Here is a 16,707-nt window from a genome sequence, read left to right as displayed (position 1 = left end):
TTTCCAGCGTTCTGAACTGTTACAAAAGAGAACTGTTCTACAAAAAGATTATCTGTGCGGGGCCAAACTGCCTGGCTTCCTGGACTCTCGCCAGCGGACGCCTGGGAGGGGTACCTCGCTCCCGGGAGCAGGGAGCCAGGGGCCAGGGTCCCGCCGTCTGCAGACCCCACAGGCCGTGTCCTCACGGCCCCTGAGCGTCGGCCTCGGATCTCCAGGCTCGCTCCCAGGCCAGGTGGGGACCCACCCCCTCCGCCTGGGGCGGGGGCTGCTCTGATGCCTGCGTCGGAGGCGGGTCCTGGAGGAAGGCGCCTTCTCGGAGAAACCGGGCGGGGCCTCAACTACAAAAAGGCTCGCACCCCGACGCTCCTCTCCTCTTTGCGTTTCTACCGGCTCCCCATCGTCCTCACAGGGAGGAAGAAGCGGGTGAGAAGCAAACACGTCTCTTTCCACCGTTTTGCCTGTTTCTGCAGACTTGTTCTGAGGCCGAGGTGGGTTCACACTTCTCCTCCAGCTCCTTTTCCTCCATCTCCCCCGCCCCGCCTCCTTTTTAGTAGTTTCATCAGGGGCGTTTGAGTCGGGGGAGTCGCCTCTTAGCAGAGGCAGTGTGGGGCTCGGTGGGGAGGCGTTTGCGGCACCGGACTGGAGGAGCTGAGGAATAGGAAGGAAGGTAAAAGTCCAGTTCTTGTAGAGTCAGAGATTCCCCATTCCGACTCCGATGCTTATTTTCCGCAGCTGAGTGGAGATGCCAGCGTGAAATGCCTGTTGCCTGGAACGTAGGCTCTAAGTGGGACCCCAGAATTGGTGAACCGAAGGAAATCCGGGGAGGCCTACACTTCCTCAAAACTAAGGATTCTTTTTCTTGGTACCCAGAATGATCGCCAGATTTATGAAACAGGTCTTGTCCCGCTTTTGCGACCGCAACTGACACGTGGGAGCTCGTGTTTTCGTTTTCTGTTTACTCCTCTGTCTCCTCACCCTTAACCCACCTTCAGCCAGTGTTGAGACGTTCTTTGAGACATTGCCACCAGCCTCTTCTCTAAGCTTTCTTAGTGGAACCTTGGGATCCTCAGCTTTCTTACTCTGTGACAGCACATCAAATGGTAACAGCACAGGGCTTATTTAGGCAGGATGGTAAAAACAGTTTCAGCAGCATTCTGGGGCCTGGAGAAATCTCAAGTGAGCTGTAGGGGAGCAGAATTTGCCACCCCAAACTATCTCTGTAGCATATTATTTTAACCTGGTTATTTCCTAAGAAACAGCAGACAAGGGGAAAATCCAGAAAGCCTAGTAGGAGTTAACTTTTTGTAGTAAGAAACATTTACATTTATAAGGGAAATCTCCATTTGTAAGAGTGTCTCCCTCGCTGTACCTGGAAGAGGATGACCAAATATCTACAAACTTGCCTGCTGGAGAAGGCAAAGACTTCAGTTTGCATCACAACCCTACTTTTTACTGCGCTTTTCCTGGTACCCTAACATAACTGACTCTCCCCACCCTCAACATCCTTTTTTTTGCCTTCAGGGGAGGATGGTGTTTAAGGAGAGGCTTCTGCCATTTTGGCGAGTTACTCAGTTTTCCTGGGTCTCTCTAATGTGTCCATGATTTTAAACATCTGTTTGATTTTCTCCTGTCAATCTTTCTCATGTCAATTTGATTCTTAAACCAGCCAGAAGAACCTGGAGGGGTGGAAGAAAATGTCCTCTTCCCCAACAGAGCCAAGACCTTTCCTGTGTCATTGGGAACCTCACAATCAAGTCATAAATGTAATCACTAGAAACCCAAGTGACATAATTATCTGAATAGCACATGGCTAACTTCCCAGAAGCAGCCAGAGGTATTCAAAGAGCCACTGAACTACACAGCTACTAACTAGTTAGTGCAGAAGGATAAGACATTTTATATTTCAAGCAACTTTTTAACAGATAATGGGGGTGTTAAAATATTTTGGGAATATATGGAAATATCCAAAGTAGTTTTCTCTTAAACAGCAACTTTTCATTGGCACCTTTAAAATGATCTTTGATTTCCTAGAAATTACTAGTGTGGACTGTGAATGCTGTGTGGTGCAGTGGGAAGCTTCTAGTCCCTGGAACTGCAAATATTCACTAGGCGATACATGTTCTTTTTTCGTTCCTGGTTCCTCATCTGTAAAATGAGGGGTTGATAGATAGATAGTCTCTGAGGTCCCTCTTCTAATTCCGACTGTAGGATGTTGGTAACATGACTCTTATAGGAAAGAAGGTACTCCAGTAATATGGAGAAAAACTATAGTTTGGCAGAGAGGCTGGGGAAAATCATTCTAGGAAAAGAGGAATGGCTCTGGCTTTGTTGAAAGAGCAGATGTGAGCTTATAAGCAGTCAAAACTAAGGGGTTTGCCGAGTTACTGTTGTAAACATTTGCCAGTGTGATTCATAAATTAAAGTAGTTGGCCAAGAAAGTGGACCACAGCAGGCCGGTGAAATCTCTCTTTAGTTTTTATTTAATCTTTTTTTGCGCAAAGAACAATCTCTGTAAACAGCTATTCTCCAAACACATTGAAATACCTGGGAAAGAGCGAATGGGCACAGAACAAGGGTTTGTTGAAAATGGAATGTTTAATGTTTGTCTTTATTTGGAAATAGAGGTGGGTCAGCTGGACTTTGTCCCCATCCTCCCTCAATCAATAGTGTCCCCTAATTCCTGGAGGTAGAGGTGTGACCCTTATTTCCATGTGGACTTCATCCTCTTTTAACCATTACTTCTGTTACTAAATAAGTTTCATGCTTTAGATTACTTATAATACCTAATACAATGTAAGTGCTATGTAACTAGTTGCTGGGGCACAGCAACTTAAAAATTTTGCTTTTTGGAAGTTTCTAGAATTTATTTTCAAATATTTTCGATCCACAGTTGGTTGAATCCGAGGATGGGGAACCTGTGGATGTGGAGCGTTGACTGTAGTTCCTCATTATAAGTATTTTGAGTAAACACTTAGATGCATTTTAATGAAATAGTAAAACTTTCTTTTTTAATTTTTTCCAAAATCTTATATTCTGTTTCATCATAACCTCATTGGGCCAAGGTGAAAAGAAAAACAATTAGAATGAAAGCGATCATTCACCATTCACCAGCTGATTTTGGCATTGTCAGCTCTATGGACAGGTTGTGAAAAGGTTGTCAAACCCCAGAGGAAGAGAAAGGACTCGGCTGTGTTCAGAGGCTGAAGGCTGCCCCCCAGCACTACTGCATAACTCTAAAATCAGAGGCTGATCTGTTTGTGTGAGTTGGTGCTTGCACTGGTGTTTCAGGCCATGGGACTGTATGTGCCTGATTTTGGTGTGGAGTATCTAATCTCTGCTTTCAGCGATTTATCAGACTAGGGTGGGGTTGTGTTGATCAAGTCATCTTGATCCCCACAGACTGTGGGAGTTGGCTGCTGCTTCCTGGTCCAGGACTGCTGAGGCAATCAGGGTGTCAGCAATGGGTCTGGCAGCCTTCTCCGCAACAAGTGACTGGTTTGATAAGTCTTTTTTTTTTTTTTTTTTGGCCGCATGAAGCATCACGTAAGATCTTATTTCCCCAACCAGGGATGGAACCCTTGCCCCCTGCATTGGAAAGAGGAGTCTTAACCACTGGACTGCCAGGGAAGTCCTGATAACTTTTTTTTTAATCATGTTACTTGTATTAATAAATCTGAACTCACTACTAAAAGAAAAAGATCATCAGATTGAATCACAAAGCAAAACCCATCTATGTGGTTTATAATGGCTGATAACTTTTTAAAACTCAATTCTTCAGTTTGTGTTTAAAAAGTGATGTGTGATTAATTTACGGTAGGTGCCCCTCTCAAACGGTGTGTTTGCCCATAAAAGGCAAGTGAGTGTTTGGGCACGTCGTTAGAGGCAGTAGAGCCCCACATCCCGCTGCCGCTCTTTGCTCTGTTAAAACCCAAAATTCAACGGAGTAAATTTGAAGACCTCATTGACTTTGTTGAACGATGCACGAATGGGGCAGCATCTCATCTAGTAGATAAGAGGTGCTCCGAGGAGCTCTTCAATGGAAGGCTTTTATAGTCAGAAGCTGGATGAGGCAAGAAAGTTATTAGCAAAAGAAAAAGAAAGGGTTGTTTCAGTCAAGGGCCCCTGCTGTTTGATTTCAGAGTTTCCTCATGAGAAAAACTGGCTTACATAATACCCACCTCACACAGTCTCGGTGATGGTTAAATGTAGTCATGTATATGAGCGCTTCATAGAGTGAAAGGTAACACTGATTATTATAATTATTATGATGATTTCAAGTGCATTTGTTTTACTGGTAGGCAGCCTGTCTTCAGTTGACACCTAAAATACAGGGAGACTGAAAACTTGGAGGTGGGTGGATGACAATAGAAGGCTGAGGATTTTTAAGAAGATAACAGTGTCCTAGAGCCAACATCAGTGAAGGTGGGTGCTGAGGGTTTGTGAAATAGTTGGCCTCCTGCTGCTACCTGATACTTGAAACCATAGGATCTAGAAGCGATCCTGGTGACCTTCAGTCCACTTTCTATGCAGGCAACGAATCCACTTTGTGAGTGGATGCAATGTCAGTGTTGCACTGATGGTGGAGATAATCAAGTTTACAACTGTGTTACAAGGAACAGAAGATTGAGTGCACAGTTAGTCATTTGTGGACAGGTAAAGAAGAAAGGAAAGAGAAGCCCAGGACATATGGTAAGGATATTTCCGAGGGTTAGTAAGGGTTAGTAGCTGGGAGGTTGAGGTCAAAGGCAGGGTGCTAACAGCTGTCACATAACCTTCTCTGGAAGTGCTTTCCTGGTTCTGTGAAACCTACTTAGCACCCTTTCATGAAACCAAATTATGTGGGTAAACAGAAAGCACAGCGGAGCAGCATCCTGCTGAGAGACCCCAGCTCACTCTGCAGGCTTCTTCTGAGGCAGTTCTTAGCGCTGGCCCAAGAAACGACATCTTCTGGATCCAGATCATTGCATGGCAGCAATGAAACCTCGGTCCTGTCCTGGGCAAAAGTAAGAACCACGATGTCAGGAAAAGCAACTTTGGGACAAGAGGCCATGTTTATCAAACTTTGCCTCTGGAACAAATCTCTAATCGATTCAGGTGGATTGATAGTTGGCCGGGTCATGCCCAGGGAAGAGGTGAATGCCTCTCATTGTTTGTCCAAGAGCAGTGTCCTTGGTTTGCCTGTCTCTGCAGAATTGGGGATTTTTAGATCTAGTCTCCCCACCCTGTTCATCTGATCACTATATAATGAGAACCAAGAGAGGCCTCCAGGTTCACACAGCTGGAACCCATCTCCAGGAACAAACAGCTGGAACCTCTCTTCAGTTGGAGGGAAACTTCCAGGTTTTTGTAAGACTCTTCCACCTGGGTAATCCGTTGTTTTATTTATTTACTTGATTGTTTATATACTATTTTTAGCTGTCCATCCATTTCAGTGAAACTATTTCCCCCCTTTTAAAGCCTCTGGGCCCAAGCTCATGAATTAAGAAGAAAATGAATTAGATTCCAAAGTTTAAAATGAAAACAGATTTCTTTGGGGAATATTCTATATCAGGGGTCCGCAACCCCTGGGCTGTGGACGGGTAGCAGTCCGCGGCCTGTTAGGAACTGGGCCGCAGAGCAGCAGGTGAGCGGCGGGGCGCGCAAAGCTCCATCCGCCACTCCCCACCGCTCCCCTTACCGCCTGAACCATCGCCCCATCCACGTCCGTGGAAAAATTGTCTTCCTCAAAACCGGTCCCTGGTGCCAAAAAGGTTGGAGACCACTGTCCTATATGTAGATAAAGGGAAATTAGTGCGATTAGGAGCAAGTGGAGGTTTAGGAGAGACTCCTAAATTGTGATAAAATCCCCAAAGATTTGGGAAAGCTGTTTGCTGAAGGGCATCCGGAACCCCACCCCCCACCCCCCCACCCCGCCATATAGGCATTGTATGTGGCTTAACAAGAAAAGAAAACAGAAAATATATTTTTAGCTCTGTTTTCTTTTCTTTTTCGATATTTATTTATTTGGCTGCGCCGGGTCTTAGCTACAGCACATGAGATCTGAGATCTTCGTTGCAGCATGTAGGATCTTTCAGTTGCGGCCTTCGAACTTAGTTGGCAAGTGGGATCTAATCTAGTTCCCTGACCAGGGATGGAACCTAGGTCCCCTGCTCTGGGAGCGCAGAGTCAGCCACTGGACCACCAGTGAAGTCCCAGCTCTGTTTTCTTAAAACCTTCCCTGATAATTTCTTTCCTTAAGAAAGTTTTGGGGGAATTCCCTAGTGGTCCAGTGGTTAGGACTCTGCGCTTTCACTGCAGAGGGCGTGGGTTCAATCCCTAGTCAGGGAGCTAAGATCCCACAGGCCGTGCAGTGCAGCCAAAAAAAAGAAAGAAAGTTTTGGGTGCTCTTTGAAAGCAAAGTGGGACACATCCCAAGATCAAAAGAAGGTACACTGACCATAGTTACTCATCATTATAGGTCAAGGTAATTCCTGGTGCATAAAGTTTGGTGGATCCCTTGAATACAAAATATTGCCTGTGGGGAGAGGAAGAGAATGTTAATTTTTATAAAGACCAAGGGATTGGTTTGAGACAGAGGATAAAGTTAGTCTAAAGAACATTTGGAACAAATTCCACTGACACTTATGTGCTTGGGTCTAGAAGGATATGTGTAAATGGGTCTGACCACCCTTGACCAAGTGTGAGGCTCTGTGCCCTTGGCCTAGGCAGATTCACTTCTGGACCACAAATAATCTCTTATTTGTTTTCTTCCAATTCCCTTTTACCTCTCTTTTTGGGAAATTGAGAATTGCATATATGCTTGTGGAAGGTATGAGTGGGGGGAGCAGATGTTAGATAGTGGTGACCACTCTCACCAGTGGTGTGTATTTGCTGGGATTTGGTTTCTGGATGTCTCAGGGAGTCAAGATTACAATAAGCCTGAGCAAACTTTAGCTGAGTTGTTATAGAACGAATGTGCAAATTTTGTAAGTCAGAAACAAAGATATTCCTTTACGTCCGCAGATTGGCACAGGAGGACCTTCAACCTCCCAACAAACAAGTGGCTTTTTAGGGTGACAAGCCCTGAGGTAGGGTCAGTCCAGTGCCTTAACTAGAAGTGGTATGGGCTGGACTTACACACCAAGCCTTCAGGGATGTTGCATACCAGTGAGATTGGGCTGCAGACCATCCTATGATCTCTTTCTTCCAGCTGGTGCCTTGTGCTACCAACTAAACTTATACAAACTTATCTTTACAATTCCATGGTCACTGGACTTTTGCTAGTGAAACTAGAAAGGCTCTCTATGCTTTATGAGAACCAGGGAATTTCAAACTTTTAGAGCTAGCAACTCTCATTTTATAGATGAACAAATTTAGGCCTGGAGAAGAAAATGAAGTCAGTCATTAAAAAAAATTATTATTGAGGGTCTACTGTGAGGCAGGTAGTATAATACAAGGTGAATAATATGAGCCCTGCCCTCCTGTAGATTATGCACCAGTAGGAAACACTGAGAAGTAAACAGGTAATTGTTCGCTCAGATCCCATGAATAATGGTTTTGGAATGGCACCCATGAAACCTGACAAGAGGTAAATCTTTATTTTGTGATATCCTTGTGGGCATATACTGAGCGTTGTGACTTTTGCTTTGACACTGGTGAGCTGTCCTTGGGCTTAATATCTAAAGCATAGAGTGTTTGGACAGAAACTGTAGACAGGCCTGCCAGCTCACACCCCCTTCGGTGAACAGCAATATCCCCTGTACAATACTGGCACCTCCTACAAGGACCCACTGTTTTCTCTACAGCGTGGGAGACAGCATTCCTATCCACCACTGCCACCTAATGACTCTTTTGGGTACTACCAGCTCAGGTTCTACTTCCAGATTTTTGGACTCTGGGATTCTGGCCTCTGCTCCCTGTGTGACCTTTAAGGACCCTTCCAACCTTGACAGCCTGCCATTCTACGATTGCCTGTGACATTAGAAGGCAATATTTGTCCATAGCAGAGCAAGAGACTTAACTGATGACAATTCAAGAAAACGTTGTCTTCCAAAAAACTAGAAAGAGAAAACACACCCAGGAGACTGAAAAGCACAATGTTAATGTAAAGAGCTTGGTGCGTGGGGAGCCTGGCAGCCCAGCAGCTGTGGTGGAGCAGCCGCCATGTAGGACTACTTGTTATTATTTTAGGTGGGACTCTTCCAATCACGTACCACTTTCTTGCTAACCTCCCAAGAACACACTTTTGCTGCTGCTATTACAGATCATACTCTTACGTGCTTCACGGAAACCTTTTCAGTGACTATTTCTTTACTTCATAATTGAGGAATGACTTAGTGTATAATTTGGTCATTTCTTAGTGTATAATTTGGTAATTCTTTGGCAGTATACCCAATTTGTCTACAGTTATGATAAAACAGACAAGGTAGTGAAATGCCCCATCAAAGTGATTCAAACTACCACGAGGGCATGACTGTCTCTCTCTCTGAGCCCTTCTGTGTGTCTATCCACATGTACTGTACTCTTTTTCCTCCTAATAAACACTTTACTTGCTTCACTAAAAAAAAAAAAAAAAAAAAGGAAGAAAGAGAGGTCATTTCGCTCACCCTGTCACATGCCTTCACATGTAACCAGCAGAACCCCGAATCCTCTTGTCTTTCTAGAGCCACAGTTGTACTCCCAGGGCTGCTTAGCATCACTACAGGCTCAGTGCTACAACCTGTGGCCTCTTTAAGGGCTACGAAAATATTTAATACGAAAATATGTTTATTGACTTACACACAAGAAAAGCACAATATAAAAATTAATAATTAATTTAATATCCATGACACTATACCATTTATTCTTTTTTAAATAAATAAATTTATTTATTTATTTTTGGCTGCGTTGGGTCTTTGTTGCTGCGCACAGGCTTTTCTCTAGTTGAGGTGAGTGGAGGCTACTCTTCGTTGTGGTACACGGGCTTCTCATAGCGGTGGCTTCTCTTGTTGTGGAGCACGGGCTGTGGGCACGTGGGCTTCAGTAGTTGTGGCGCACGGGCTTAGTTGCTCCGTGGCATGTGGGATCTAACCCATGTTCCCTGTGTTGGCAGGTGGATTCTTAACCACTGTGCCACCTGGGGAGTCCAAGACTTGGTGTGTCTTAATGGTCTTTGTGTTCCAGGACCTAGCATGGTGACTGGTACCCAGTAGGGGCTTATGTAGTGTTTGTTATTAAATTAGTTAATATGAATGAAAGAGTGTGAATGGATTTTGTAATGCTACAACTGGTAGAAATGTAAATTTTCAGGGATAGGAAAGAGGGGTTGGGGCTGGAAGGTGTGTTCAGGAAACTTTTAAATAGACTTTCCAAAGGAATCGATAGACAAGACATATGAGACTAATGAGGAAAGGAAAAGAAAAAGATATGCTTAGGTGACGGACGATACCTGATTTATGACGCCCGGTCAGAGGGAAAGGTCCCTGTCCTTTTAGCCTAATTTGGCAATGCTATTCTGTGCCCCTACTGCATCTCCTTTTTCTCTTGGTAGGAGCTTTTGTTGAAAGAGATGATGATGTTCCTGAGCCCCCTGTTTTTCGTCTTCATGCTGGGTCTGGGTCTGACCCCACTGACCCTGGCTCAGGAAGACTACAGATACAGACACTTCCTGTCCCAGCACTATGATCCCCAACCAAAGGGCCGGGATGACAGATACTGTGAAAGCATGATGAGGAGGCGAGACCTGACCAATCCCTGCAAAGAGGTCAACACCTTTATTCATGGCAGCAAGAATGACATCAAGGGCATCTGTGATGATACGAATGGAAAACCTGGTGAAGGCAATCTCAGAATAAGCAAGTCTTCCTTCCAGATCACCACTTGCAAGCATAAAGGAGGGTCCCCCCGGCCTCCATGCAGGTACAGAGCCACAAAAGGGTACAGAGTCATTGCTATTGGCTGTGAAAATGACTGGCCCACCCACTTGCAGGAGTCCTTTATCACTCCAGCACAGTAGCCTAGAGCTGGCTCTGCTCTTTTTTCCTTGCATTTCCCCCTCTTACTGTAGCAACATTCATTGCTAGGAATCCAGAAAATGAGCTGCTGATCTTTTTGTTTTCTGTTTTACAATATGCTTAATAAATAAAAACGTCTCTGAAATCAGTAAAAATCAAAGTCTTCTCACTGATTCTTGGTCTATTGATCTTTCCCCATTTTCTCTATTCAGCTGTCCCCTGAGAGGGTTGGATGGGATAGAAATGCCTTTTTCCTTATCAGTCAGTTCCTTATCAGGCATGAAGGAGGTGGACTTTACCTTTCCGTGAAGGTAAGGATGTTAAATTCATCTTACCGAGATTGCTGGGAAAATTCCAGGGCTCAAGGCCACTAAGCAGAATTTTTAGGAGAAGCAGATTGTTTTGCTGTCACCGTTAATAAGCCAGTATTACTTTTACAAATGTTAAGCCCTAGGAAGAAGAGTTTAGGACTAAATACCAACAGATTAATTACACTCTCTCTCTCTTTCACACACACACACACACACACACACACATTTGTAATCCTGCATGAATACCAAAATCCATTCAGGGTAGCCACTCTTACCTTAAGCAGGAAGTAATTTGATATTGCTTTGAATGGAACACTGCCAGGATATTCTCATGGTTATTTTATATAAAGATAAAAAAATTGATTACTATAATTATTTTCTCTTTAATCTTTTACTTTCTCAACTGACGTCTGGCAACTCTGAGGTCTTGGGGAGGTCATAGAAAGATTCCAAGCTTACCCTTTATTCTTCTTCAACTTGATGTTTTTAAGTAAATACAAACTTAGGTTAACAATCTCTGTAAAATATGCTAATTAATCCATGGGTTCAGTGGTTAACTTCCTGTTACCTAATCTCATCAACAGATACCTGGATATTTTATTTAGAAAGTAGTTAATAAATTACAGTTATGCATCACTAGTTTTGCCATCTTATGAATGACTATAGTGGTCACAGTATTCCCCATGGTGGCCTCCCCTGCTGCCTACATGCCCTCAAATGGACCAAAAGCCCTGGCTCCTCAATACCTGGGTTATAGGCCAGTGTCCTGGTGCCACAGAGAGCCCACCCTCACTGAAAGTACTCAATTTATGGAGAAAAGGATGAAAAAGTACTCAATTTATGGAGGAAAGGATGAAAAAGTACTCAATTTATGGAGGAAAGGATGAAAGGTTATGGATACATACTCAACACATGAATATATCTGCCTTGAATTCATCTATTTCAAAATTGAAAACATTGTCATTTCTTTCTGAAGTAGGGAGAAGGGTTTTCCAAACCTCCTTTATTAGAAAATTTGTCTTGGGACTTCCCTGGTGGCGCAGTGGTTAAGACTGCGCCTGCCAATTCAGGGAACACGGATTCAATCCCTGGTCTGGGAAGATCCTGCATTCCTCGGAACAACGAAGCCCGTGTGCCACAACTACTGAGCCTGAGCTCTAGAGCCCACGAGGTGCAACTACTGAGCCTGCGTGCTGCAACTACTGAAGCCTGTGCACCACCTAGAGCCCGTGCTCTGTAACAGAAGCCACCGCAATGAGAAGCCCACACACCGCAACGAAGAGTAGCCCCCCACTCCCCACAACTAGAGAAAGCCCGCGTGCAGCAACAAAGACTCAACACAGAAAAAAAAAAAAGTTCTGGAAATGTATAGTGTTTAAAAAAAAAGAAAGAAAGAAACTTTATCTTACTATAAAATCAAAAAACTCTTAGGAAGCGAGAAATTTCCAGAGTTTGGTAGACTATTTGGATTTTTTTTTTTTCTGGTTCTCCAACCAGGACTGTCTCCCTAATATTAGGCAAAGGGGCTTCCAAACAGACTCTTGCCAACTCACGGTCTTGATGGGGAAAGTCAAAGGCATGGACCATTATTACATAGATCACATCACAGTTGTGAAAACTCACATCTCCAAACATCTACTTAGAGCATTATTATTGCATACCCTGCCCTGGTGTTAGGACAAATGACACTTTCCCAGGAAATCATGTGGCATTGGGATAGGGTTCTTCCTGACCTGCTGATGGAGCTAGCAGCTGAGTAGCCAACCCTAGTAGTTTTTGCTCTTGATCTCTTGTTCTCTCACAACCAAAGTTTGTTTAGAATGAAATGTTGAGTCACAGGCAAGTCATTTTATCTCAGGTCAATCATTTGAAGAATTGAAATCCTAATCCACTATGTTTTGTTGACTTTGCAAGGAAAAGAGAAGAAGCACCCCCAAATGTCAAGTCCTTTGAAGAATGGTGACATGAAAGAAAGAAAATTCCATGCACTTTGGAGAGGAAACATTTGTCCAGGGACATAGCATAAATTCTAGTAGCTGAGATATTTTGGCTTAAAAAGAGCCTTCATCTCTTGGGAATACAGATTCTCTACAAAATAAGAGGGAGGGTGTCAATAATATGTGCAATTCAGTTTAGTTGTTAGTATATCAGATTGAGGGAACAAAGGAAACCAAGAAAAATGGAAATTGTAAAAATGGCCACTGCTGACATATACTGAACACTTAACCGTAGGCTAGGCATTGTGATAAGCACTTTACATTGATTTTATCATTTATGCTTCACAACATTCCTAAGAAGTAGGTATTATTATTATGCTTATTCTACTTGTGAGGAAATATACTGAGAGAGGTTAAGTCATTTCCCCAAGGTCACACAGTTAGTGTGGCAGAACTAGGTCTTTGGGATCACAGTATCAAAAGAAGTTCTTACTGAGATTTGACGTGTGCAGTGGAGAAAGCCTTTGGGGCAAGCTCTAAACAAAAGTACGTGTTGGGAGGATTTAGGGACCATTTCATTTTCTGTTGTAGGTAGAATCTTGAGATGCACCCATTGATGTCTACATGGGACTTCTGTTCATAATGTTTTTCCATGTCTTGTTAACTCAGTTGGTTACTGTGGCTGAGGTCATGGGTTTGCTCTTGGATGAATAGTTTAATCTACTCTGTAGCTAGTCATCTTGCTAAACCATGTTGTTGGTCACAAAGAAGCAGGATGAGAGAAAGTAGACAGAACTGCGCAAAATTGGATTTGGGAAAAGCAACCCAAAGTACATTGTTGTGATGAAGCTCTTACCCAAGTGCCAAGTGTATCTTCAGAAGTTGTAACCAGTGGTCCTGGGGTTGAGGGGTAAATCGAACATCATTTCTTCCCGCCATCCTGCTTCCCACAACTCCTTCACTTCCCTCACTTCCCAACTCCATATCGCATATCTGCGGCATCAGACACAGGAATATGACATAGAGCTTCGTATCTTTCTGTGCACAGGCAAAAGGTGGTTGTGAACTTAGAAGCTGGCATTTAAAAGAATGATAGTTATGTTTGATCCTAATCATTATCGTTAAGGATAGGCTGTAGGTGGAATAAAGTGCAGGTCCCTCGTCAGCCGTTTAATCACTCACACGGGGTGATCCACCATCATGAAGCAGCCTCTTTGAAACAAAGGACAGTAGTAACCATATATATCAAACTAGGAGTTCAGCTGGGGCTAACCCTTGGACTGCATGTGTAGAAAATGGATCTGTCTGACGCTCCAAAAATTGTCCTTTCTGCTTTGGGTTGCGCACTTCCTGTTGAATCAGGGATGATTTTGCCTGCCCCTTGGTTTCTCTCTAGGCATCTCCAAGGTAGTGATGGCTCTCCAGACGACCCATGCATTACTCCTGCTCTTGCTGCTGACCCTGCTGGGGCTGGGGCTGGTACAGCCCTCCTATGGCCAGGATCGCATGTACCAACGATTCCTGCGGCAACACGTGGACCCTGATGTGACAGGAGGCGATGTTGGCTACTGCAACTTGATGATGCAAAGACGGAAGATGACTTCACATCAGTGCAAGCGCTTCAACACTTTCATTCATGAAGACCTTGGGAACATTCATAGTATCTGCAGAACCGCCAATATTCAGTGCAAGAATGGCCGGATGAACTGCCATGAGGGTGTAGTGAGGGTCACAGATTGCAGGGAGACAGGAAGTTCCAGGGCTCCCAACTGCAGATACCGGGCCAAGGCCAGCACCAGACGTGTTGTCATTGCCTGTGAAGGTAACCCAGAGGTGCCTGTGCACTTTGATAAATAGATGCCACCCAGCAGGGGTTATGGCCCAGCTGCTGGCCTTTAATTTACTCCTTAAATAACAATGAGTAATGCATTTGAGCTGTCCCAGGCTCTGTCTCCACTGCTTCTTTCTTTCCTTTTTTTTTTTTTTTTTGGTTCATTATATAACCAATTCTGTTAAATACATTGCATGAAAGATGAGACATAAACTTATAATGAATCTGAGCTTTTCTGTAATAAGTTTCCTTCTATAATACTGGTCAGCTTTGCTCTCTCTAATCTCATCCTCTGGAATTTAGTCATTACTTAGCACTTCAAGAATTTCAAAGTGCTTTCATCTAAGTTATCTCATTCTAATACCATAGCACCCTTGGGATGCTGCTGCTAGTGTTGCAATATACAAAAGTGCAAAGTTAAGAGATTTGCTAAGACCAAAAGGTTAGTAGAAAAGCTGAGACAAAAGTCTAGTTTACACGGTTACTAATCCAGGGCTTTTTCCACTTCATCACAAGGAATGTTTTGAAAATATCTGGTTTCTGTTCTTCCCAAATGTCAGCTGTTGGGGGAAGCATTAAAAATTTGGAAATAGACACTGGCAACATGAGAGCTCTATCTGTATAATGCGGCAACCTTACTGTGTTTGGATCTAATAAGATCAAGAAATTATACAAGGGATTTTCTTTTCCTCTTCCCAAACTTTTGAGTCGCCCTAGTAAGTCAGAGTATTAAAATGTACTAGATCATTAAGACTCTTCCTGACTGAAAGATTTTTCAAGTCTTCCTTATAATAAAGGAAATAAGGTACCTTCAATTCCAAGTATTTGAGAAGACTATGGTCTTGTGTGTGAGATTTTTTTCCCTCCTATCCTCTTTTAATTCTCCTCTAGTTTATAAACATGCACACACTTTAATATCCTCATAGACTCTGGCTCAAGACTAAAGCTCATCAGATCAATGACCATGACAGAAAAAACTTTGTCTCATTTGCTCCAGAGAGAATGATTCCTCTCAAGACAATTCTCATACCCCTTCCTTCTCCCTTTAAATATTTAGGAGCAAACTGGGGGACAGAGATGTATAAAGACATTAACTGCTAAAGAAAGAAAGTGTGTGTGTGCGTGTGTGTGTGTGTGTGTGCGCACGTGTGTGTGTGTGTGTGTGTGTATGTGAGAAAGGACTGAGCTGAAAGCATTTGAATTGTAGCAGACATATATTATTTATATTTAAGATGTACAACTTCATTTGGTATACATATACATTTTGAGATAATCACTATAATCAAGCTACCAAACATATCTATCATTTCACATGGTGACCCTTACGTGTGTGTGTATGATGAGAATCCGTAGGATTTACCCTGTTAGCACATTTTAAGTATACAGTACTGTATTGCCACCTGTTAAAAAACCTAGGGGTTCAAAAGAGGCCTCCCCAAGATGTGCTACTTTGGCATGTGGATTATTTTGAGCTAATGGCAGTGGAGACCCTGTTAACTCAAGAGAAACTACTGCCCCTCACTTAAGTTCCTAGAAGAATTTAAACTGGGGATTTTTCCCAGAAAAAGAGTTATTAGCAGACATAAAATGGATCGCTTTCTTAGCTTGCCACTTCACACATGAGTCCTAGGAGTGTCTCCCTCCTGCCTCTATATTCCTTGAGTCACTACTTGATTTAGGTCTTCAGTAGATAACACTAAGTTGCTGGGAAGGGCTCAAGATGTATGGGCACATGATGGCCATCTTATCTTTTCTTAGAGTCACCTCTCAAATCCTCCATACCCAGGTGCCCAGAATTCTTGCCTTTTTACCCCCGCTCTTCACCCAAAGAACTAGAGTAGTTGGATTTACAGCGTCCTCTGAGATGATCCCCGTCTAGACTATCAGCACATGATTCCCCGTTATTCAAGGAATACTTGACATGAGCTAGGGTTTACAGTGCACCAGAGTTTCTGTAAATACCAACACGTCCGCATCTAATCCTGATGACATATTTCCCATTCCAAGAGAAGAAACAGGATGGCATTGCTACGAACATGCTTTGAAGACAAGTTCTGGATATAAACTAAGCATTCTGACTATAGGACAGGAAAAAGAATTTTCCCTCTATCCTTCTAGGTTCTGAGACCTAGATGAGATCCCCCTGTAATAAGAGATAGATTAACAAGAGAAAATGTTGACCTATAACAAACAGACTGCCAGTTATTTCTCCAGCAAAAAATAGGTTTATTTGGGATCAGCAAAGAATTGCAATTTGAGGTCTACAACCATGGTGAGCCACACGCAAGTCTCCAGCAAAAATGGAGAGGAGAATTTTATAGAGGGGAAAAGGAAGTTGGGAGGGCTATAGTAAACAGAGCATGGCTTTTTGTTGGCTGAGTTGTGACAGTCTCTTAATTTCTGAGCCAGGAAAGAAGAGGAAATCTCTCTTCTTCCTGTTGGCTCTGCTATCCTCATAGAGCATGAGAGCTCCCCCTTCTGGTCTCCTGACTCTATTTAATTGAGATTTCTATTTATTATTATTATTATTTTCACAAAAAACAAACAGAAGCTTAACAAAATGTATATTTCCTGCATGCTTGGGAGATACCCAAGAAAGCTGACTAAAACTCCCCCCAGTGGCCCAAGCTGATACATCAAATACCATTTTCAGCTAA

At 43.3% G+C, this 16,707-nt stretch overlaps 2 protein-coding genes across 5 annotated transcripts; both read left to right on the top strand.

Annotated features, from left to right (window-relative positions):
- Positions 1–356: 356 nt before the first annotated feature.
- RNASE4 (ribonuclease A family member 4) lies at positions 357–14,865 on the top strand. Of its 4 annotated transcripts, none has more exons than XM_082854112.1 (2): positions 357–488; positions 13,616–14,865. In XM_082854112.1, the coding sequence occupies exon 2, from the start codon at positions 13,633–13,635 to the stop codon at positions 14,074–14,076; it is 444 nt and encodes a 147-aa protein (XP_082710238.1). In that variant the 5' UTR covers positions 357–488; positions 13,616–13,632; the 3' UTR covers positions 14,077–14,865. The 4 variants fall into 4 exon arrangements, with proteins under 4 accessions (XP_082710238.1, XP_082710239.1, XP_082710237.1 ...); XM_082854113.1 differs by lacking the exon at positions 357–488 and adding an exon at positions 4,666–4,689; XM_082854111.1 differs by lacking the exon at positions 357–488 and adding an exon at positions 5,237–5,365.
- Positions 4,716–10,131, top strand: ANG (angiogenin). Its single transcript, XM_082854152.1, has 2 exons — positions 4,716–5,003; positions 9,509–10,131. The coding sequence occupies exons 1-2, from the start codon at positions 4,824–4,826 to the stop codon at positions 9,971–9,973; spliced, it is 645 nt and encodes a 214-aa protein (XP_082710278.1). The 5' UTR covers positions 4,716–4,823; the 3' UTR covers positions 9,974–10,131.
- Positions 14,866–16,707: the final 1,842 nt, after the last annotated feature.

The sequence above is a fragment of the Leucopleurus acutus genome, assembly GCF_964270905.1.
Source record: "Leucopleurus acutus genome assembly, chromosome: 1".
NCBI classification, from domain to species: domain Eukaryota; kingdom Metazoa; phylum Chordata; class Mammalia; order Artiodactyla; family Delphinidae; genus Leucopleurus; species Leucopleurus acutus.
Note: the sequence above shows the minus strand (reverse complement) of the source record. Positions and strands in the feature narration are given on the sequence as shown.